At 42.7% G+C, this 22,591-nt stretch overlaps 4 protein-coding genes across 5 annotated transcripts; 2 read left to right on the plus strand and 2 right to left on the minus strand.

Moving 5' to 3' along the window:
- Positions 1 to 46: 46 nt before the first annotated feature.
- On the plus strand, positions 47 to 970 carry LOC134227710 (prefoldin subunit 3). The gene is made up of 2 exons (XM_062709362.1): positions 47 to 272; positions 337 to 970. Exons 1-2 carry the CDS (start codon positions 189 to 191, stop codon positions 826 to 828), a joined length of 576 nt encoding a protein of 191 aa, XP_062565346.1. The 5' UTR covers positions 47 to 188; the 3' UTR covers positions 829 to 970.
- Positions 971 to 2,432: 1,462 nt separating this feature from the next.
- LOC134227712 (c-Myc-binding protein) lies at positions 2,433 to 3,585 on the minus strand. Its single transcript, XM_062709364.1, has 2 exons — positions 3,353 to 3,585; positions 2,433 to 3,291 (listed from the first exon to the last, which is right to left on the minus strand). The coding sequence occupies exons 1-2, from the start codon at positions 3,365 to 3,367 to the stop codon at positions 2,842 to 2,844; spliced, it is 465 nt and encodes a 154-aa protein (XP_062565348.1). The 5' UTR covers positions 3,368 to 3,585; the 3' UTR covers positions 2,433 to 2,841.
- A 16,346-nt stretch (positions 3,586 to 19,931) lies between these two features.
- On the plus strand, positions 19,932 to 21,170 carry LOC134224615 (uncharacterized). 2 transcript variants are annotated; one of them, XM_062704027.1, is made up of 3 exons: positions 19,932 to 20,043; positions 20,099 to 20,631; positions 20,854 to 21,170. In XM_062704027.1, the coding sequence occupies exons 1-3, from the start codon at positions 20,036 to 20,038 to the stop codon at positions 21,168 to 21,170; spliced, it is 858 nt and encodes a 285-aa protein (XP_062560011.1). In that variant the 5' UTR covers positions 19,932 to 20,035. The 2 variants fall into 2 exon arrangements, with proteins under 2 accessions (XP_062560011.1, XP_062560010.1); XM_062704026.1 differs by having other exon boundaries at positions 20,099 to 21,170.
- Positions 21,171 to 21,245: 75 nt separating this feature from the next.
- LOC134224614 (uncharacterized) lies at positions 21,246 to 22,557 on the minus strand. Its single transcript, XM_062704025.1, has one exon. The coding sequence runs from the start codon at positions 22,360 to 22,362 to the stop codon at positions 21,268 to 21,270; it is 1,095 nt and encodes a 364-aa protein (XP_062560009.1). The 5' UTR covers positions 22,363 to 22,557; the 3' UTR covers positions 21,246 to 21,267.
- Between the last annotated feature and the right edge of the window lie 34 nt (positions 22,558 to 22,591).

A 22,591-nucleotide genomic window follows, 5' to 3' on the forward strand; every position in this document is an offset into this window, starting at 1 on the left:
TTCGCGGGTTTACAAATAAGAGTGCATACAGTTGACAGTTCACACTGCACTTTCTGTCTCTCCCCGCAGTCCATTTTCGATCGGAGGAAAAGCATTGACCGCAACAGGAAAAAATCTACAAGTGCGAGAAAAATCGTGCTTTTCGAGGAAACTGTTCTGTTAGAGACTCGTTGTTAAACTAAATAAAAATGCTAGACATGGAAAATATCAAACTGCCAAAGCTGGAAAATGATCAAAAGTCTTACGCGGGCATTCCGGAGGCCGTGTTTGTGGTTTGTGATCTTGTTCAAAATTAGTTCATTGATTTCTCATTAATTCCCCTTGTTCTAATCGTAGGAAGATGTTGAGGCCTACATGAAACAGTCCGGAAGTGAAGAAAACGTCGAAAAAGTGCTGAAAAGTCTTGACGAACAGCACAGCAAATACAAGTTCATGGAATTCAACATTATTTCAAGGAAGCGGCGCCTACGACAGCAGATTCCGGATTTAGCTAAAAGCCTGGAAATGATCAAGATCCTCAAAAACCAATCCGAGGAACAAGAAACGCAGTTTCTCCTAAGTGAGCAGGTGTTCGTTAAAACTCGTGTGCCCCCGACGAAAACGGTCTGCCTCTGGCTAGGAGCAAACGTGATGCTCGAATATCCATTGGATGAGGCCGAGGAGCTACTGCGACAAAACAAGCATTCGGCCGAAGTCAATCTGAAGTGCCTGGAGCACGATCAGGACTTCCTGCGGGACCAAATTACTACGACCGAGGTGAACATGGCACGCGTCCACAATTATGACGTGAAAAAACGGCAAGCCAAGAAGGTGGCCGAGGAAAAGTAAGGTACTTTAACGACGGGAGATTTTCGGTTGATTAACATTATGTGCTGAATTCTGAGTAAAAGAAGCACAGCGCACCAACTACAACTTTTAAGATTGAATCAATTACGATCTAATAAAATTTATTAACATGGAATATTTGAAAGGTCTGTTTTAGCCTCATAATATAATAAGCTACTACATGGGCATCAGCCCTTGCATGACGATACAAGTGACGAGTTGTTATTATATTTGTTAAAGAGGCTTGCAGCCCTAGGCTAGCTCACCTCTAAACGACAAGTTCTGCGCTGGTGTACATTAAAATTCGATACATTGTCCAATGTCCATTGATGACTAACACGACATCAGTTTTCGCCGTGTAATAAGCTATTAATAAGCAAATTATAACGCTGTAGGGAGAGGGTCAGGTCGAGCGTTACGATTCATACAAAAAATACAAACTTTACGCAATGTATTACGAGGGGCGGGGATTCAAAATCCCCAAATTTAGCTTTACGTAATTTGTGAACGAACCCCAACCCTAACTAAAGCATATCTTGATGTCAAAGCTCACTATTTTTATTTTCATTTCATATGATTTCACGTAAAGTACCTTGCTTATAATCTGAATAGGCTTTTAGGGTCTTCCAGGGCTGATTCCACCGTGTGCACTGAGTCACCGGCCTTATCCGATTCTTAGTTGAATTATGTTTTCGTTATTCTTTCTTTCGTCATTCGCATTAAATGACCACACTGAAGTCTGTCGTATTTCATACGAACCGCAACTTTGTACACTTATTTTTATTTACCTTGTGATTTATGTGTCAGTGCCACATTGCACAACTTATTTTCAGTTATCATGTCCTTCTTTATTTAAAATATATCTTGCTTTATCTTATGGTAAAACTCTTAATCTGAACTTAATCTGAGTTGTACGTTTATCCAACGAGGCTTGCCGAGTGCTGAAAAATCGAGTTTTGCAACGAGTGGCACACGCTATTTTTTGCGAAAAATGGGCTTAAATATGATAAATCTTAATGTTTTAATGCTGGTTTTCCATTTATATTACCCAAATGAGTACTATAATGGATTTTATGCAACCCATTTGAGTTGCATAATGTTCAAAAGCACCCATGTCATTGGTATGGAAAAGTAGGCCGTTTTATCACTCAAACGCCAACTGTAAACCAGGTATTATGATCAGGAATTGCAAAAAAGTAATTTATTACCTCTATTCTGGTTTACTGACGACTGAAAATTTCGTTTTCCTACTATTGTGAAAAGGTTTATTCGAACGGAAACGAAAATACGGGCGTATACATTTTGAGCCAAAATCATGAAAAATAACACGTACACTAGAAGCCAGATTTAAGAGTACTTCTTGCTCAAAGGCTCAATTTTCATCTGTTCTGCAAGCCACTCTGGCACTTAGTGCTGCCACCGAAGAAGAGGATCAATAATTTTCAGAAATACACCGTTGCACAAGACGAAGAAGGGAAGATGTGTCTGCTCGGTTGGTTTTTCGTATTCAATGTTTCGGCCTTTTGCAATTTTTAGTACCTATACAGTTAGAATCGTCCTGAAAGATTGAAAAACGAAATGGATTTCGAAAAGAGACACAAACTATATTGAGATATTCAATATTTATATTTTTACATACCTCTCTTGACTAGACTACCGTATAGGGAAAAACTACTGTTATGTATTCTTGACCAAAGCACTAATCAAACTGTATATTACGAAGGAATGTGTTTCCTCTATTTATCTAAAAGCTTACGATGTTCTTGTACTCTGCTCTTTTATTCTAGATGCATTGGACTTTACACGTTAAAGGATAGTTTGAACAATATCCGCAACTATTTTTTATCAAACGTGATATGATTTTCTATACCTGTCCAGTATTTACTACAAATAAAAATCGGAAATCCAATACGATATTTCAAAATTATGAGTCATAGAAGTTCTATACTTTCGTAGCATCCAGTGAGCACGTCTGAAACTGAATTAAAGTGAAAGGAAAGGTATGCTGACTGATCATTACTGTACGGACTCTTTCGGATCTGAAACTGCATCCTCTGGGACTTTCGCTACGGCTGTGTCGCTGATTGTTCCATCAACCGATTCAGTTTTGGTGGACGGGTTCTCTAGATCTAATGCCGAACTGCTCCCGGTGATATCAAGATTATCTTGAGCAGTTTCTCCTGGCTGTGGTCCGAGCTGGCTGTTACCCGATTCCACTACATTCAACTTCAATGCATTGATTTCTCGCTTCAAAACTTCCACTTCATTTCGGGTATCGTTCAGTTCACATTCTAGCCTGGCAATGGTATCCTTGTCCTTCAGCCTTTCTCCCAAGTTATCCAGAAGATATTCTATGGCGTTCTCAGGACGATCTGAGTTGCATTTGATTAGCACTTTGGTTATGGCATCTAGCACTCCCTTCCGATCCAAATACTTTCGGAAGTCTTCCTTCGATCCGTCGATTGGCTGTTGCATTAATACATAAAATTCAATATCATTTCCATAAATCAATAGCAAAGCAAAATACCTTGAAACTGGACATCTTAGAACAGCAAAAATCGATGGAAATCCGAACAGTATATTTATTGCGTTAAACACCTGCACTTTCCACCACGTTGTTGATTATTCCGTGTAAGACCTTGCACAAATTGAACAATAGTTAGCTAGCTTGTTTTTTCTTAACAATAGAGATGTTCTTGCTGTTTTTTTTCGGTTTTTTCGTTTTTCAAAGAAAATTCAATGAAAGCTGAAGACAGTGTGTGTGTCATGTCATGACACTTGTCAGCTCCTACACGCACAGATAAATCAACCCAAACTTTGAGTTCAATATACGCACTGATGCACAGTTAGAAAAAAGTATCTAATATTTAGTACTTTTCACTCAAATCGGGGGTTTAGTGTGGTAACCTCCCGAATAAAAAATACAGTAGAATAACAATACAATTTATTGTAACACTACTATTAATAACAATAAATTGGCAATAGATTATATTGTAAACTAGTTGACCCGGCAGACGTTGTCCTGCATAGTAGGCGAGAATGTGCATTCCGAACTGCCCATGCAAAGTTCGCATGAATCACAATTTTAGTTTTTCACGATTTGCTCAACTTTACTCGTAATTTTCGCATAGGAAATATCATAAACCCGTCGGAAACTATAACGAATGTTTCTGCTGAAGAAATGAAAAAAATCCATCCAGCCGTTTTCGAGTTATGCGGATACGAACACAGACCATTTCATTTTTATATATAAGAAGATGAACCCATAGAAATACATTAAAATGCATTGTTATGAACCATTTACTCGAATGTAAATGAAGTTTTTGCAATAGAATGTACAGGCCTGTACAACCGGTTGTTAAGTATCGTACACTAATAAAAATCCACACATTTTTATTGGTAAAAATCTAAAGAAATTTCCAAATAAATTTTATGTGCGCGTTAATAACCACCCGCTATTAGAAAATACACATAAAGGTAATTAGTTAATAAGGGTTATATGTGTTTCCACATATATGATATGCAAATTCATATAGCCGTTATGTGGGAAATGCTATAGTCAAAATTTATGTGTGTGACACATATAGAGAGTTGCGTATGTTCAAAATAAAATTATGCAAACTTTTGTCTCGCCCAGTGTTGAAAAATAGTGTGCCGCTTTAAAATTAAAAGCTTAAACTTTCGAAATAAAATTGTAGAATTGTTAAATGAAAAGAGAAATTGAAGTTCATTTAGAAATGTTGCTTTATTTTCCTGAAACAAAACCATCTATCCCTTACCCTCCATTTATCTTTCTGTGGTGATTTATAAAAACGTATGTTAGCAAGCCATGAGTTCAGAGGGCTCATCTGAGTTAGTTATGAATCACCTTTCAATAAGTGTGGTCGAGTTTATAATAAAATAAATCTTCTACAATACGATTGTGTTAATCTAAGAGAAAAGCATCACATATTGGCGACGAGAACCTACGGTGCAATTTGGTGAAACTTCAAGGTATGTACTAATTATGGACGCAATAAAATTTGGAAGATTGTGAGTATGGAGGAAAACGAAATATCTCGTCTCGAAAGAGAGAGATGCCTTACCGGTGGAAAATCCGACCGAAGAAGGCAAAGTGATCTCGCCTAAAAAAAAAGGGAGATGCGGAAGATCATCCGATAGAAATAGAATAGAATGTCTCGCCTAAAGAACGGGAGACGCCTAAAATAGCGGAAAAGAATCCGGCTGCAAGAGGCAAAATGGTCTCGCCTATTAAAAAGAGAGACGCCACAATGGTGGCTATAATTGTACAGAGAAATAACATGAAGGAAATGCGCGGAAAAAGGTGGATTATGGTCTGCAGAAATTGTTGGTGAAAATTTTCTATCATAAGGTTAATGTCATAGTTGCCATAGTAACAAAACACTCACGACCGTAGCAACCATCGTTTGTTGCCATGTGCCAACGGTTCTTGCATACCAAACAATCTTCCAAATAAAATATAGAAAAACGTAATAAAATAACAAATGATATTGTTTCGTATAGAAATGGAAGATCAATTATTCAAAATTCCACCGTTTGAATGTGAAAACGTGCCACTGTCGGAACTCCGCTTAAAATGGTTCGACTACAAGAAACAGTTTGAATACGTTGCCGTTGCTTTAAGCAAAAAGAAGAAAAAAAAATTGAAAAACATCTTCCTGGCAGTGGGAGGCCGCCAGCTTCAACGAGTATATGAAAGCTTACCAGTCAACGATGCCAACGCTCCTGAAAATGAAGAAGACGAAGACGAATTTAGTGCAGTGATTCGCAGATTGGATGAGTATTTCGCACCAAAACGACACGACACGTTCGAACGATACTCGTTCTGGACTCTTAAACCTTCTCCGGGAGAAACACTGGACAAGTTTCTACTAAGGGCCAAGACAATGGCAAACAAATGTCAATTTGGCTCCACCGAAAACGAAAGCAGGAATGCGGCGGTAATCGATAAAGCCGTCATGCTGGCCCCACCTGAGCTACGTCGGAAGATTTTAGAAAAATCTAACATAAATCTGGATGAACTCACCAAGCTGGTTAAAGGGGGAAACGCAATGGAGTGCGGCAACGGAACGGCAACGGCAAGCGGTTTGTCGACGGTTTGTACTAAAAAAATTCCGCATCATTGCCGCAGTTGCAAAACGCAATGCATGCGGATTTGCCGGACAGATTTTATATGACGTTTCAAGTTTTAAAGGAATTCTGATTTTTTCAAAGATGATTTTAATTATTTCTAGAGTCGATTTAATTTCAATTATTTAAATAAACTTTTAAATTAATTCTAATTGATTCAGTGACTGCTTTAAATATATCAGAACCTCGATCAGAACAGTAGGAATACTATTTTTTGATTTCTTGAACCGCCGGAAGTTCCTGCAGGAACTGCAGAGGCTCAGAAGTATTGTACATAATTCCAATAAGGAAGCTCCATCACCAATTTCTCCAGAAGATCCACCACAAATCCCTTCGAAAGTTCCTTCAGGAATTGCACCGGAAATTCATCAAGAAATTATTTCGGAAGTTTTTGCTGAAATCGCTCCGGATATTTCTCTGGAGAAACCTCCAGGAATTCCTTTGGAAGTTCCTACATGAAGATGCTCCAGAAATTTCTTCGGAAGTTCCTTCAAGAATTCCCCAGGAAGTTTGTCTAGGAATTCCTCCGGAAAATCCTCCAAAAAGTTCTAAGGAAGTTCCGTTTTGTTGTACTTAATTGCGATAAAAAACACTAATTAAAGTACTCCGGAAGGTCCTCCATATTCTACAGAAAGTTCCTCCAGGAATTAATTTGGAAGTTTCTCCATCAATTCCTTCGAAAGTGCCTTCACAAATTCCTTCGGGGTTCCTCCAGCGCTTCTTTCGGAAGTTTCTTCGGAAGTGGCTCCAGAAATTGTTCCAGGAATTCCTGCGAAAGTTCCTCCAGAAATTCCTCCATAGGTTCTTCCAAAAATTCCTCTGGAAGTTCCTCCATGAATTTCCCCAGAAGCTCCTCCAGGAATTCCTTAAGTTTCTTCAGAAATTCCTTCAGAAGCTCCTGCAAAAATTCCTTCGGAAGTTCCTCCACGAATTTCTCCGGTAGTTCCTCCAAGAGTTCCTCAAGAAATTCCGCATGGAGTTCCACCAGGAATTCCTCCGAAAGCTCCTTCATGAATTCCTCCAGGAATTCCACCGGATGTTCCTCAATATTCTGTCAAAAGTTTTTCCAAAACTTCCTTCGGAAATTCCTTTAGGAAATTCCTCCAAGAGTTCCTCTGGAAATTCCTACAGAAGTTCTTCCGGGAGTTCCTCCAGGAGTTCCTCCGGAAGTTCCTCCAGGAGTTCATCGGGAAATTCCTCCAGGAATTTCTCCGCAAGTTCCTGCAAAAATTCCTTCGGAAGTTCCTCAGTAAATTCTCCAAAAGTTCCTTCGAAAGTGCCTCCAAAAGATCCTCCGGAAGTTCCTCTAACAATTCCTTCGAATGCTTCTCCACGAATTTCTCCAGGAAGTCCTCCGCAAACTCCTCAAGATTCCTTCGGAAGTTCCTCCAGTAATTCCATCGGACATTCCTTCGAAAGTTCCTCCAGTAATTTTTTCGGAAGTTGCTCCAGTAATTTGTTCGGAAGTTCCTTAAGAAGCTCCTTCAGGAATTCCTTCAGAAGTTCCTGCGAAAATTCCTTCGAAAGTTCCTTCGTAAGTTTCCTCAAGAGTTCCTTCGAAAGTTGCTCCAAGAGTTCCTCTGGATGTTCCTCTAAGAGTTCTTCAGGAAATTCCTCAAAAGTTCTTCAAGAAATTCCTAATGGAGTTCCACCAGGAATCCCACCGAATGCTGTTCCACAAATTTCTCCGGAAGTTCCTCTAGATTCCTTCGGAAGTTCAGGAATTCCTTAAGAAGTTTCTCCTGGAATTCCCCCAAAAGTTCCTCCTGGATTTCCACTGAAAGTTCTTCCAGGAATTCCCCGGAATTGGTCCTGAAGTTCCTCCCATAATTTCTCCTGAAGTTCTCTCGTATTTCCTCCGGAAGTTCCTCCAGGAGTTCATCCGGAAATTCCTCCAGGAATTTCTCCGCAAATTCCTGCAAAATGCCTTCGGAAGTTCCTCCGTAAATCAATGGAGTTCCACCAGGACTTCCTCCGAATGCTGCTCCACAAATATCTCCGCAAGTTGCTCATGATTCCTTCGGAAGTTCCTCCAGTAATTCCTCCAAGAGTTCCTCCGGAAATTCCTACAGAAGTTCTTCCAGAAATTCCTCCGGAAGTTCCTCTGGGTTCCTTCGGAAGTTCAGGAATTCCTTAAGAAGTTCCTCCAGGAATTCCTTCGGAAGTTCCTCCAGGAATTCCCCCAAAAGTTCCTCCTTGATTTCCACCGAAAGTTCTTCCAGGAATTTCCCGGAATTGGTCCTGAAGTTCCTCCCGTAATTCCTCCTGAAGTTCTCCCGTATTTCCTCCGGAAGTTCTTCCAGGAATTTTTCCGGAAGTTCCCCCAGGAATTTTTCCGGAAGTTCCTCCAGGAATTCCCCCGGGAGTTCCTCCAGGAATCCCACGAAAGTTCCTCCAGGAGTTCCTCCGCGAATTCCTCCAAGATTTAACCTGGAAGGACCTCCCGATATTCCCCCGGAAGCTACTCCTATATATCTTTGGAACGGAAGTTCTCCTTGGGATTCCTGGAGGAACTTCGAGAAGAACTCCTAGAGGAACTTCCGGAAAAACCCTGGAGGAACTTCCGGAGGAACTTCAGGTGAAACTTTCGGGGGAAATCCTAGAGAAACTGCCGGATGAATTCCTGGAGGATCTTCCGAAGGAACTCCTGAATTCCTGGGGGAACTTCCAAAAGAATTCCTGGGGGAACTTCCGAAGGAATTCAGGGGGAACTTCCGGAGGAATTCCTGGAGGAACTTCCGGAGGAATTCCTGGAGGAACTTCCGGAGGAATTCCTGGAGGAACTTCCGGAGGAATTCCTGGAGGAACTTCCGGAGGAATTTCTGGAGGAACTTCCGGAGGAACTCCTGGAGGAACTTCCGGAGGAATTCCTGGAGGAACTTCCGGAGGAATTCCTGGAGGAATTCCTGGAGGAACTTTCGGAGGAATTCCTGGAAGAACTTCCGGAGGAATTCCTGGAGGAACTTCCGGAGGAATTCCTGGAGGAACTTCCGGAGGAATTCCTGGAGGAACTTCCGGAGGAATTCCTGGAGGAACTTCCGGAGGAATTCCTGGAGGAACTTCCGGAGGAATTCCTGGAGGAACTTCCGGAGGAATTCCTGGAGGAACTTCCGGAGGAATTCCTGGAGGAACTTCCGGAGGAATTCCTGGAGGAACTTCCGGAGGAATTCCTGGAGGAACTTCCGGAGGAATTCCTGGAGGAACTTCCGGAGGAATTCCTGGAGGAACTTCCGGAGGAATTCCTGGAGGAACGGAATTCCTGGAGGAACTTCCGGAGGAATTCCTGGAGGAACTTCCGGAGGAATTCCTGGAGGAACTTCCGGAGGAATTCCTGGAGGAACTTCCGGAGGAATTCCTGGAGGAACTTCCGGAGGAATTCCTGGAGGAACTTCCGGAGGAATTCCTGGAAGAACTTCCGGAGGAATTCCTGGAGGAACTTCCGAAGGAATTCCTGGAGGAACTTCCGAAGGAATTCCTGGAGAAGCTTCCGGAGGATTTCCTGGAGAAGCTTCCGGAGGAATTCCTGGAGAAGCTTCCAGAGGAATTCCTGGAGGAACTTCTTGAGGAATTTCTGGAGGAACTTCTTGAGAAATTTCTGGAGGAACTTCTTGAGGAATTTCTGGAGGAACTTCCGGAGGAATTCCTGGAGGAACTTCCGGAGGAATTCCTGGAGGAACTTCCGGAGGAATTCCTGGAGGAACTTCCGGAGGAATTCCTGGAGGAACTTCCGGAGGAATTCCTGGAGGAACTTCCGGAGGAATTCCTGGAGGAACTTCCGGAGGAATTCCTGGAGGAACTTCCGGAGGAATTCCTGGAGGAACTTCCGGAGGAATTCCTGGAGGAACTTCCGGAGGAATTCCTGGAGGAACTTCCGGAGGAATTCCTGGAGGAACTTCCGGAGGAATTCCTGGAGGAACTTCCGGAGGAATTCCTGGAGGAACTTCCGGAGGAATTCCTGGAGGAATTCCTGGAGGAACTTCCGGAGGAATTCCTGGAGGAACTTCCGGAGGAATTCCTGGAGGAACTTCCGGAGGAATTCCTGGAGGAACTTCCGGAGGAATTCCTGGAAGAACTTCCGGAGGAATTCCTGGAAGAACTTCCGGAGGAATTCCTGGAGGAACTTCCGGAGAAGTTCCTTCCGAAGGAATTCTGGAGGAATTTTCGAAAGAATTCCTGGAGGAACTTCCGGAGGAATTCCTGGAGGAACTTCCGGAGGAATTCCTGGAGGAACTTCCGGAGGAATTCCTGGAGGAACTTCTGGAGGAATTCCTGGAGGAACTTCCGGAGGAATTCCTGGAGGAACTTCAGGAGGAATTCCTGGAGGAACTTCCGGAGGAATTCCTGGAGGAACTTCGGAGGAATTCCTGGAGGAACTTCGGAGGAATTCCTGGAGGAACTTCCGGAGGAATTCCTGGAGGAACTTCCGGAGGAATTCCTGGAGGAACTTCCGGAGGAATTCCTGGAGGAACTTCCGGAGGAATTCCTGGAGGAACTTCCGGAGGAATTCCTGGAGGAACTTCCGGAGGAATTCCTGGAGGAACTTCCGGAGGAATTCCTGGAGGAACTTCCGGAGGAATTCCTGGAGGAACTTCCGGAGGAATTCCTGGAGGAACTTCCGGAGGAATTCCTGGAGGAACTTCCGGAGGAATTCCTGGAGGAACTTCCGGAGGAATTCCTGGAGGAACTTCCGGAGGAATTCCTGGAGGAACTTCCGGAGGAATTCCTGGAGGAACTTCCGGAGGAATTCCTGGAGGAACTTCCGGAGGAATTCCTGGAAGAACTTCCGGAGGAATTCCTGGAGGAACTTCCGAAGGAATTCCTGGAGGAACTTCCGGAGGAATTCCTGGAGAAGCTTCCGGAGGATTTCCTGGAGAAGCTTCCGGAGGAATTCCTGGAGAAGCTTCCAGAGGAATTCCTGGAGAAGCTTCCGGAGGAATTCCTGGAGGAACTTCCGGAGGAATTCCTGGAGGAACTTCTTGAGGAATTTCTGGAGGAACTTCTTGAGGAATTTCTGGAGGAACTTCTTGAGGAATTTCTGGAGGAACTTCCGGAGGAATTCCTGGAGGAACTTCCGGAGGAATTCCTGGAGGAACTTCCGGAGGAATTCCTGGAGGAACTTCCGGAGGAATTCCTGGAGGAACTTCCGGAGGAATTCCTGGAGGAACTTCCGGAGGAATTCCTGGAGGAACTTCCGGAGGAATTCCTGGAGGAACTTCCGGAGGAATTCCTGGAGGAACTTCCGGAGGAATTCCTGGAGGAATTCCTGGAGGAACTTCCGGAGGAATTCCTGGAGGAACTTCCGGAGGAATTCCTGGAAGAACTTCCGGAGGAATTCCTGGAAGAACTTCCGGAGGAATTCCTGGAGGAACTTCCGGAGGAACTTCCGAAGGAATTCCTGGAGGAACTTCCGGAGGAATTCCTGGAGGAACTTCCGGAGGAATTCCTGGAGGAACTTCTGGAGGAATTCCTGGAGGAACTTCCGGAGGAATTCCTGGAGAAACTTCCGGAGGAATTCCTGGAGGAACTTCCGAAGGAATTCCTGGAGGAACTTCCGAAGGAATTCCTGGAGGAATTTCCTGGAGGAACTTCCGGAGGAATTCCTGGAGAAGCTTCCGGAGGAATTCCTGGAGAAGCTTCCGGAGGAATTCCTGGAGAAGCTTCCAGAGGAATTCCTGGAGAAGCTTCCGGAGGAATTCCCGGAAGAACTTCCGGAGGAATTCCTGGAAGAACTTCCGGAGGAATTCCTGGAAGAACTTCCGGAGGAATTCCTGGAAGAACTTCCGGAGGAATTCCTGGAAGAACTTCCGGAGGAATTCCTGGAGGAACTTCCGGAGGAATTCCTGGAGGAACTTCCGGAGGAATTCCTGGAGAAACTTCCGGAGGAATTCCTGGAGGAACTTCCGGATGAACTCTTGGAGGAACTTCCGGATGAACTCTTGGAGGGGCTTCCGGAGGAATTCCTAGAGGAATTTCTGGAGGAATTCCTGGAGGGACTTCCGGAGGAATTTCTGGAAGAACTTCCGGAGGAATTTCTGGAAGAACTTCCGGAGGAATTCCTGGAGGAACTTCCGGAGGAATTCCTGGAGGAACTTCCGGAGGAATTGCTGGAGGAACTTCCGGAGGAATTCCTGGAGAAACTTCCGGAAGAATTCCTGGAAGAACTTCCAGAGGAATTCCTGGAGGAACTTCCGGAGGAATTGCTGAGAATTCCTGGAGGAACTTCGGGACGATTTCCTGGAGGAGCTTGGGGAGGAATTCCTGGAGGAACTTCCGGAGGAATTCCTGGAAGAACTTTCGAAGACATTTCTGGAGGAATTTCAGAAGGAATTTCTGGAGGAACTTCCGAAAGAATTCCTAGAGGAACTTGCGAAGGTATTCCTGGAGGAACTTCCGAAAGAATTCCTGGAGGAGCTTTCGAAGGAATTTCTGGAGTTTTCTCTTGATATTTGAGAGGAATTCTCTTGGTATTTTTTTGGAATTTCATAGGAATTTTTCATTAAAAATCAGTGGAAATCCCTTGTAGATTCAGAATAATTATCCAACAAAGCTCAAGTTAATTTTCATGGTAAATTAAGAGAAAATTTTACATGGAATTTTTCTCGGAAATACAAAGGATCTGGGAACTCAAACTCACAATTCCAGGGATTTAATTTGGATGAATAGTGGATGTTCTATTGAAATTGGATTTACTTGTTGGATAAAGACAAGTAGAACGACGATTTTATGATTAATAATATAATCATTATTGTTTCTTCGAGGTTTTCACGATTCCCATAAATAATTTATATTATATTTATATAATATTCATTTTCAGCAACCCAGTTTAATCAAGTGGTCCTGATTATGCTTTCTCTGAAGTTCTCTGCTACTGAAAATAATACAAATTTGAATAAAATCACTTCATGCTAAAAGTAAACAAATCTTTCCGCAATACCGCTGCTGCATTTTTTAAAAAATTTCAAAAAATATGCGGTTTTAGTACATTCCGCATTTGCCGTTCCGCATCATTGCGTGCCGTTCCATATACTGCCGTGTATTCAAAAGTGACAGCTGCCGCATCCTGCCGTTGCCGTTCCGTTGCCGCACTCCATTGCGTTTCCCCCTTAACTCCCATCTCTCGATTCAACAACAAGTCCGTGAATTGAATCAACACTCTCATGCTTCAGGTAACGTGCTTGAGGTTCATAGGGAAAGTGCATTTGTGAACAGCATTCAAGGCAAAATACCAAGTGGCGTATCTACTTACTGGAAGCAGAGTCGGCCCTTGCACGTTGACTCGAAGCCGATTGCCGATTGTGGAAAATGTGGAAATAAGCCACACAGATCAGATGATATGTGCCCGGCTAAAACGAGCAATGTCGAATCTGTAACTATTATGGCCACTTTGCCAAGAAGTGCAAAACAGACCCAAAGAAACGGAAGCCATCATCAACTATTTCGAGAAAACGTAAACAAGAGAACTACCTGGATCGCCATAACACATATCAACCGAAAATGGCAAGGATTAGCGCTGTCAAAGAGGAGGACAAACAAAACGAGGTGGATTCTTTCATCTACGCCATTAGTGATAACCACGATGAAATGGTATGGTGTAAAGTGGGACAAGTACTGGTTGAAATGATGATCGACTCGGGGTCAAAATTTAACATTATCGACGAGTCTACATGGGAGTATTTGAACAAGAGAAAGGCAGCGATCAAAATATAAAATCATCTAACAAGCGTTTGTCGGCGTATGCTCAGCAGGGTGCACTAGAAGTTCTATGCAGCTTTGAAGCCGAAATTCGTGTAGTTAACGGAGTTAATGAAAAATACGATGCTACATACTACGTCGTGAAAGAAGGGCAACAAAATCTACTTGGGAGAGACACCGCAAAACAGCTAGGGGTCCTCTTGGTAGGACTGCCAAGCGTTAAGGATGAGGGCAGAATGGTTCAACACGTTTCCGACAACACCATCGAGAAGTTCCCTATAATCAAAGGTACAAATTAGAATAATATCAGACAAATAAAGAATAAACATCGAATTAAACTAATTCAAGGCGTGAAATTGCGTATCGATATTGACGAAAGTGTTACACCAGTTGTACAACATGTCCGGCGCGTCCCGATTGCTCTGCGTAAAAAAGTCGAAGATCAGATAAGCCGATTATTAAAAACAGGTATTATTGAAAAAGTCGAGAAACCAAGTCCATGGGTATCCCCTATGGTAGTAGTTATAAAAGATGATGGTAGCGTACGCTTATGCATCGATATGCGGCGAGCTAACACAGCAGTCAAAAGACAGTATCACGTCATACCAACTTTAGACGACCTTCTCACGAGGTAAAATAATATAAATAACATTATAAGAAACATCTCATTAATGAATTTCAAAATATTCAGATTGAACGGGTCACAATGGTTTACTCGACTGGACATCAAAGACGCCTATCATCAGATTGAGCTGCATGAATCAAGTCGGTATATCACAACATTTATAACCCATTTGGGGATGTTCCGATATACTCGTCTCATGTTCGGCATATCCAGCGCTTCCGAATACTTCCAGAGAACCCTTGAACAAATTCTATGCAATTGTCCAAACACGTTTAATTTCCAAGATGACATATTCATCTATGGGAAGACGGAAGAAGAACACGATGAAGCTCTATCACGCACGCTCGACACCTTGGAAGCCCATAATGTGGTCCTGAATACAAAGAAGTCAAAGTTCAAAGTCCAGGAAACAGAATTCCTTGGCCATCATATCTCTCGTAACGGACTCAAGATCTCCAAGGACCTCAGAAGAAGTTCGAAGTTTTCTGGGCCTGGTGGGTTATGTTGGCCGATTTATCCCCGACCTAGCAACTAAAACATTCGATCTACGGCAACTTATCACCGGGGGTCACACGTTCGAATGGGAATCCCGACATGAAATAGCTTTCAACGCACTCAAAGAGGCCATTTGCACCGCTCCAATATTAGGGTATTTCGACAATGAGCGCCGAACGAGAGTCATTGCGGACGCTTCTCCCGTGGGATTGGGAGCTGTTTTAGTGCAGTTCGAGGATGAGAACGACGATAAACCGACCATAATATCGTACGCCAGCAAAAGTTTATCTGCAACGGAGAGGCGCTACTGTCAATCTGAAAAGGAAGCCTTAGCGATCATTTGGAGCGTTGAAAAATTTCAGTTTTACCTAATCGGAAGAGAGTTTGAGCTGGAGACGGATCATCGACCACTTACGGCAATTTTTAAATCTACTTCCCAACCACCGGGTCGGATCGAAAGATGGGTGCTTAGGCTTCAACCATTCAAATTTCGCATAATTTACAAACCTGGGAAGGACAATGTTGCTGATTCATTATCGCGCCTCTCAAATTCAAATAACAATTATGACGTGGATAACTCTGACGATCATTTGTATATCGCGGCGATCACGGAATCGGTTGCCATTGACGTATCTGAAATAAAGAACGAGTTAGACAAGGATTCGGAACTAATTCTCGTTAAAGATGCCATATTAACAGCAGATTGGAATAATGAATCGATTAGAACAGGTGCGAAGATGTATGTTCCATTCCAAAAAGATCTCAGTTTATTGGAAGGATGTGTCCTCCGCGGATGTCGGTTGGTAATACCAAAACAGTTACGCGCAAGAATGTTGCAACTCGCCCACGAAGGTCACCCAGGCGAGACACTGATGATTACCCGATTGCGCGACAAAGTTTGGTGGCCGGGCATGGATGCCGATGCGAAGAAAGTAGTGAAAGAATGTGAGGGGTGTCGTTTAGTAAGCAAACCCTCTGCCCCGAACCCATGCAACGCAGAACAATGCCAGTAGAACCGTGGGTAGATGTAGCAATGGATTTCTTGGGCCCACTCCCATCCGGCGATTATTTACTAGTGGTCGTAGACTACTATAGTCGCTACAAAGAAATCTGCATAATGAAAAAGATTACATCAGAAGAAACCATAAAACGACTGGAGCCAATTTTCGTACGGCAAGGATATCCTAGGACCATAACGCTAGATAATGGACGACAATTTATAAGTAAGGACTTCGAGGATTACTGTTTCACAAGAAATATACATCTCAAGCATACAGCTCCTTACTGGCCTCAAGCTAACGGGGAGGTAGAACGCCAAAACAGTTCACTACTTAAGCGTCTTAAGATCAGTCACTCACTCAATCGTGATTGGAAATCAGATCTGTTGCAGTACTTGTTAATGTACAACACTACTCCACATTCCGTAACAGGCAAGCCTCCAACTATGCTCCTCCACAACAGAGTCATCCGATCAAAAATTCCATGCGTCAGTGACCTCGAGAGGATGCCACCAGCAAAATCAAGCGCAGAGACATTATTTTAAAGCATAAAGGAAAAGAAAGCGAAGATCTAAGGCGTCATGCCAAGCCTACAGACATTCAAATCGGTGATAAAGTTTTATTGCAGAATCTCATTTCACTAGGAAAACTAACCCCAACATTCGATAAAACGGTTTACGAAGTAGTAGAACGGAGTGGAAATCGACTAAAAATCAGTGATCAAATTTCAGGAAGATTCGTCGAAAGAAATGTAGCCCACGTGAAGAAAATTACAGTTCCAGAAGTAGTTACCCCACCAACAGAAGAACATCATGCAGACGACGAATCATTAAATAATCAACTTCACGTTCCAGAATCATCAATTGATACTCGTCCTCGTCGTTACGTTCGTCAACCTTCTTGGCAACAGGACTACATAATTCATTCTATAGATGAATTACGAACCAACGTTCTGCGGGAAAAAGGGAGATGTGGTGATTTATAAAAACGTATGTTAGCAAGCCATGAGTTCAGAGGGCTCATCTGAGTTAGTTATGAATCACCTTTCAATAAGTGTGGTCGAGTTTATAATAAAATAAATCTTCTACAATACGATTGTGTTAATCTAAGAGAAAAGCATCACACTTTCTATAAGCCATTTTACGAGACAGATTCGATCAGCTTATCGAAATTTTGAGTGGACGGCTCGGTCTTTGTTTTGGTAAATTTGCATGCAAACCATAATCAATTCGTCATCATCATCATCATTTCATTCCATTTTCGCAAATGTTCCTTGAAAAATGTAAATATTAGTGTTTGGTCTCCTGTCATTTGAGCTTTCTATAAAATGGCTTATTTCAAATTGAACTGAATTGTACACTCAGCGAACTGGACTATCGAAATTCATAACTGACGCTGATAACTGACTTCGACTGATTATTCCACCAACAGTGCTTCTTATACGCAGTTACCTGATTAATCAAGCGTCGATGGGCGTGTGGTGTACATACCGGCCTCCCGACCCCGACGTCCAGGGGCAGCAGGGACAGCAGGAACAGCATGATGTCCAAGGGCTTGACGACCCCTCCCCAGCTGTCTGCGAGTCAGGGAGAACTGCCTAGGGCGTGGTGGGATTTAGCAGTGGGCTCTGCTAAAATCCCTCCCAAAAAACCACAAGTGCCCGTAAGCGGACTCTATCAAAGCGACTGTGTGCCGCTTCAAAAGCACAAGCCCAGGGAGGGAGTGCCAACTGGCATGTGGAGTGTCCCTACTTCGGTAGGGTAGTGCGTGAGCTGCTTCGGCAGGGAGTGAGTGATCTGTTTGTGCTGAGGCAGGAGTGTCATAGCGAGTCGCCGCCGCTATGGCCACCTCGAAGCGCAGCAGAAGTCTGAGTATGGACTGCACATGCTAAGGTAAGAGTGTCGTAGCGTAGTATCGTTGATTAGTCCCCACATACCGCTATCGACACCTCGAGGCATGGCAGTGGAGTGTTAGAATAAGTTGTGGAGTGTACCTACTTCGGTAGGGTAGCGCGTGAGCTGCTTCGGCAGGGAGTGAGTGATCTGGTTGTGCTGAGGCAGGAGTGTCATAGCGTGTCTCCGCCGCTATTGCCACCTCAAAGCGCAGCAGAAGTCTGAGTATGGACTGCACATGCTGAGGCAGGAGTCGAGGTATCCCATCGACACCTCGAGGCATTGCAGTGGAGTGTTAGAGTGAGCACCCGAAAAAGGGTCACATGGAGCGAATGGTCTTTGGAGAAGCTGCTTCGGCGGCAGGGTAGCAGTGGGTTGTACCCACACACCTACAGTTGTGCACATGTGGTGCATGGGGAGTGTCCCTGCTTCTGCAGGGTAGCGTATGGTCTGCTTCGGCAGTGGTATGATTGATCTGCTCGTGCTGAGGCAGAGTGTCGTAGCGCAATATCTGTAGGCCCAGGCAGTTACCGCTATTGACACCTCGAGGCATGGCAGCGGAGCGTCCGGGAGAGCATCCAAGTAAGACTCAAATGGAGTGAATGGGGTGCGAGCACCCAAGTCAGTCTCGCGTGGGACGAGTGCCTGTGTGAGCGATAATGAGTGAGTACGCTTAGTACTGCCGTCCCCCCAGAAGTAGTACTGCGAGGTAGTTCCTGGGGAAACGATGGTGGAGCCCAAGGGAGTTTAGTCGGTATTACCGGTATGGTCGAGTCCGACACTCCAGTACACTTCCGTGTGGTAGTTTGGCAACTACAATGCACGTGTACTGGGTTAGTGTGTAAATGCATTCTCCCTTGTAAAAAAAAAAAAAAAAAAAAAAACCCCGACGTCCATGGTTCGAATCCGGGCTGCCGCACTTCACTTTTTTTCGAATGAAAATTTCATACCGATTCCTTGTGGCAAATTTTCATAAGGCGTTTGATTAAAAATCATACGTCGATTTTCCTCAGTGTAGGTTATTAGTTTAGCTTTTAATTTTCAAATTTTACTCATTTCGTCCGCTCATGAACGAAAAATGCACCCAATAACACAGCTCTTAAAAATTCCAGGAAGTTTTAAAATGATCCAAACATTCAGCCACTCGTTGGGGTTCACAGATTGCGCTAATAGCCTATTCAGATTGGGCTATTTATGACTTTGTCAAGTGAGAGGGTATCCAATTATTACGAGGTGTTCAGACTGCAGCAAGATAATATATCTTGACGTTTCCATGTTTCCTCATTTGCACGCTAATACAGGGTTGAATTCAAGGAGAGTTTTAAAATTTAATTTGCGAAATCAAGCATTTGTGTGGCGGCAATTGAACATTTTTTTCTGAACAAAGTTTCTACGAAAAAAAATATGAAAAGGGATTTTCGAAGAATATTTGAAGCTCTCATTAAGGATAATGAGCGCAGCTACATTCATTAGTTGAGTGAGCCGTTATTCGGGGAATCAGACTATTCCTCAATTTATTTTTAAGTTTAAAAAGTATTTTGATTCCGTACTATGATCGAACGGAGATTTGATAGAAAAATTTAGATACTTTTGGGTATTATCACAAATAAATAAAAAAGGACGATTGGACCAATTTTCAAGAAATATTATCGAACTAAAATGTATTTCCACCAGTATCTCCATGTATGAAGGGCAACTCAGCAATTTAATTTTTTTCAAAAATGGAAACTGAACCATTGCGTTCTACTCGACAATCAATGATACAGCTTCTAACAAAATCGAATCGTGTGAATGTGATATAATTTAAACTGGATTTTGGATGAATTAATGCATTACCAATCCATGTTTTATTTAAGGTTATTCTACTTTATATATACATCCCATTCAAATCGTACAGTTGCCCCACGTGAAAAATGTTGAAATCCAAAGTATTGACTATACGACTGGAAATCAGAAAAAGAGCGCACCTGGTCAAATGTCAACTACACTTGCGAATATACACTAAAATTGAATCACTGAACATTGTGTTTGACAAAACATTTAATATGAGTTTTAAAATTTCAAAAGTCTTTAATTTGTAAGCAGTAAATAAATATAAAACATGTTTTTTACAATAAAAAACATCACTGTACTTTAGATTTTCCTAATTTGTTCATTCGAATTAAAAAATATTTGGTTTTAAACTTTGGGTTGGGTTCCATCTTACCCCAAATTAATGATTTATTTTTCACCGTGTTGTTTATGCTGTCATTGCTTGCGATCATAAATATTAAATAAAAAAATATTTTATCTTCTGTTCTGTTAGTGCATGAGTGAATAATTATTATCCGTTCCGTATCTTTTTTTATTATGTGATAATGGACGAGTAAATATTGCTAAATTACTTTGATTAGCATATCTTAATGACTTGATATTTACAGGTATGATTCAGTGGAATACCTCGAAGAACTCACGGCTGAGGCTGCCGTCTTCATTGATGAGCCAACCATTCAAGCCGGTGCCGATTCGGGAGATAGAGCCAGAGATGAGAATGTGGACATGTCCAAAGTACGTTATGACATCGAGTTTTTTGAATCGGATGAAGAAGGAGGCCCCTCAACGTTTTGCTTTAATGGGATCTACCTCGAACGATTGTACAAGAGCCAGCTACGACCAAAGGAAATTGCTCAGGCTTCCGTACACGGTAATTCACCGGAAGAAATTCTACGATGTATTTGGGAGCGTGCTAGAAAAGTGATAAGGCGCCAAGTTATTTTCGAAGACGACATTCCACATTGGTCAGAGGAACACGATCCAGAATTCGAGGACATCGCAAAGTTTATTTTACTGCAAGATACGGTGAGGAAGAAAATCTACGGGACATTGCAAATAACACCACGATTGCTGACGTCATGGAGGAACAAATCCATCAAAATATTTATTCATACCTATTCTACAAGCATCGAAACATCAGGTCAGTATCAGTTAGTTACGCGAAAACTAATTGCTCCTCAAAACCCTGACCGCTCTGGAGCACATTCTACAAGAGATGACTCAGCACTGGCTACTGAGCTGCGAGACAGTCACCCTCACCTTGAGGGACACTTCAGTTCCTGGTTGCTCTGGGCAAACCAAATTAACTCATCTCCAGCACACAGTCGAGACCGGCTAATTCAAGACTCATCTCCTCCTCTAGAGTTGTCCAAGTATTTCCGATGGGCCGGTGTATCTGAAGCAGCTCGATTACAAACTGCACATCGGAGTATGCTAGCTGCTCAAACAAATAATGATGCGTGGAATCGTGACATGGCTGATCTAACGAATGACCTCAACAAGGCCCTCAACATATTGCAGGGCATGAAGCAGAAAATGGAAAGTATGTCCACAAGAGGATCGATAACTGCTGAGCTTTTCACAGCTATGGAATCTGTCACGCGACCGGAAGAATCAAACCTCAGTCGTGAGATTGCCGACAGAGTAACTGAGTGTGAGGATGTGGATCATTTGCAGTAGTAGTTCGTAGTGCATTAGTATCACTGTCAGTTTGTTATAACAATAAAACAATCGTTTTTTACTTTTAAATCATTTATTGAAATAGAACTGTATTTGTTTATTCAGGAACAATGTTCAAATCCATATATTTGGGATCCTGAGCCAATCCTTTTTCTGGAAGAAAAACTCCACCGGGTAAATATCCACAGTTTTCGAAAATTTTCTTACAATCAAAAACTTTGAATGCACTCATAGATGTACAAACTTCTTTCAGAACGGATCTATCTTGGCAGTAATTTCTTTTGAGATACGCTTTCACCAATCCAAACACTATCTCAATTGGATTGAAAAATGGACAATAAGGTGGGAGGAATATAGGCATAATGCCAATAGAACGAAAATACCGTACGATATTAGCGTCGCAATGAATGCGGGCTCCATCCAAAATCCAAATAGAGTGAAATCCTGGATACTGGTGAACATTGGGATTATTCAGAGCAAAATTACGACAGCAATTGAAAAATTTTTGTCTGTTAAATGTACCATCAGTATAAAAACTATCGAGCATTCCATTCACTCCAAGAAAACATAAAAAGGAAACTCTCGGCTTTCTAACGAACTCCCCGCGATAAATAAGTTTTTGACCAATGACTCCGTACCCCTTTTTGCGCAACATATCCTTATTATCAAAAGAGACCTCATCAAGGAAAACAAGACTGAATGTATCCCATGGAATCGATAGCATCTCTTTAACGAAGCGAACTATCTCATCGTCTCGGATCTGGATAGCCCTTCTTTCGATGGTTTTCCAGCTCAATCCAGATTCGTGTAGTATTGTGCAAATTGATGACACACTTATTGACTGTTGGAAGTGCCTCTGAAATCGGAGTTTTGCCTCGTCGAGGAATAAAAAGGGCTCCTTTTGATACAGATTGACTAACCAATCCCGCTTAGCTGCGCTAAATTTTTTGAACACTTGTTGACGTTGTTTTCTCTGGAATAATCCGTCTCGTTGGAATTTCACAAACCACTCGCAAATGGTTGATTTGGCTTTCCCATAAATTGTGGCCAAATCCTTTTTCGAAATCCCTAGAAAATAGTGACCGTAGAGGGCATGATAAACCGTATTAATACCAGCGTGCCGATGACGAACGTTTTTAATAATGATGTTAGATGTTCTGTAGGATTTGGTTTTGGATAATTCTGAATACATTTTTAATTGGAATGGAAAATTCTTTGCACTTTCAAACTATGTTTGATTGAATGTCTGAAGTAAACATAAACAATAATTCTCCCATGAATATTTTTGACAAACGTCAACGTCGAGTCGAGACGTCAAAGCTCAATGTCGCGAGTGAATGTCGCATCGCGAGTCGCGCTAGCGCGGTCCGGTTTAGTGGCGGCCCGTCAATATATTAAGCCATTCAAGGAGCAGAATTGAA

The sequence above is a fragment of the Armigeres subalbatus genome, chromosome 3 (assembly GCF_024139115.2).
Source record: "Armigeres subalbatus isolate Guangzhou_Male chromosome 3, GZ_Asu_2, whole genome shotgun sequence".
In the NCBI taxonomy this organism is placed as follows: domain Eukaryota; kingdom Metazoa; phylum Arthropoda; class Insecta; order Diptera; family Culicidae; genus Armigeres; species Armigeres subalbatus.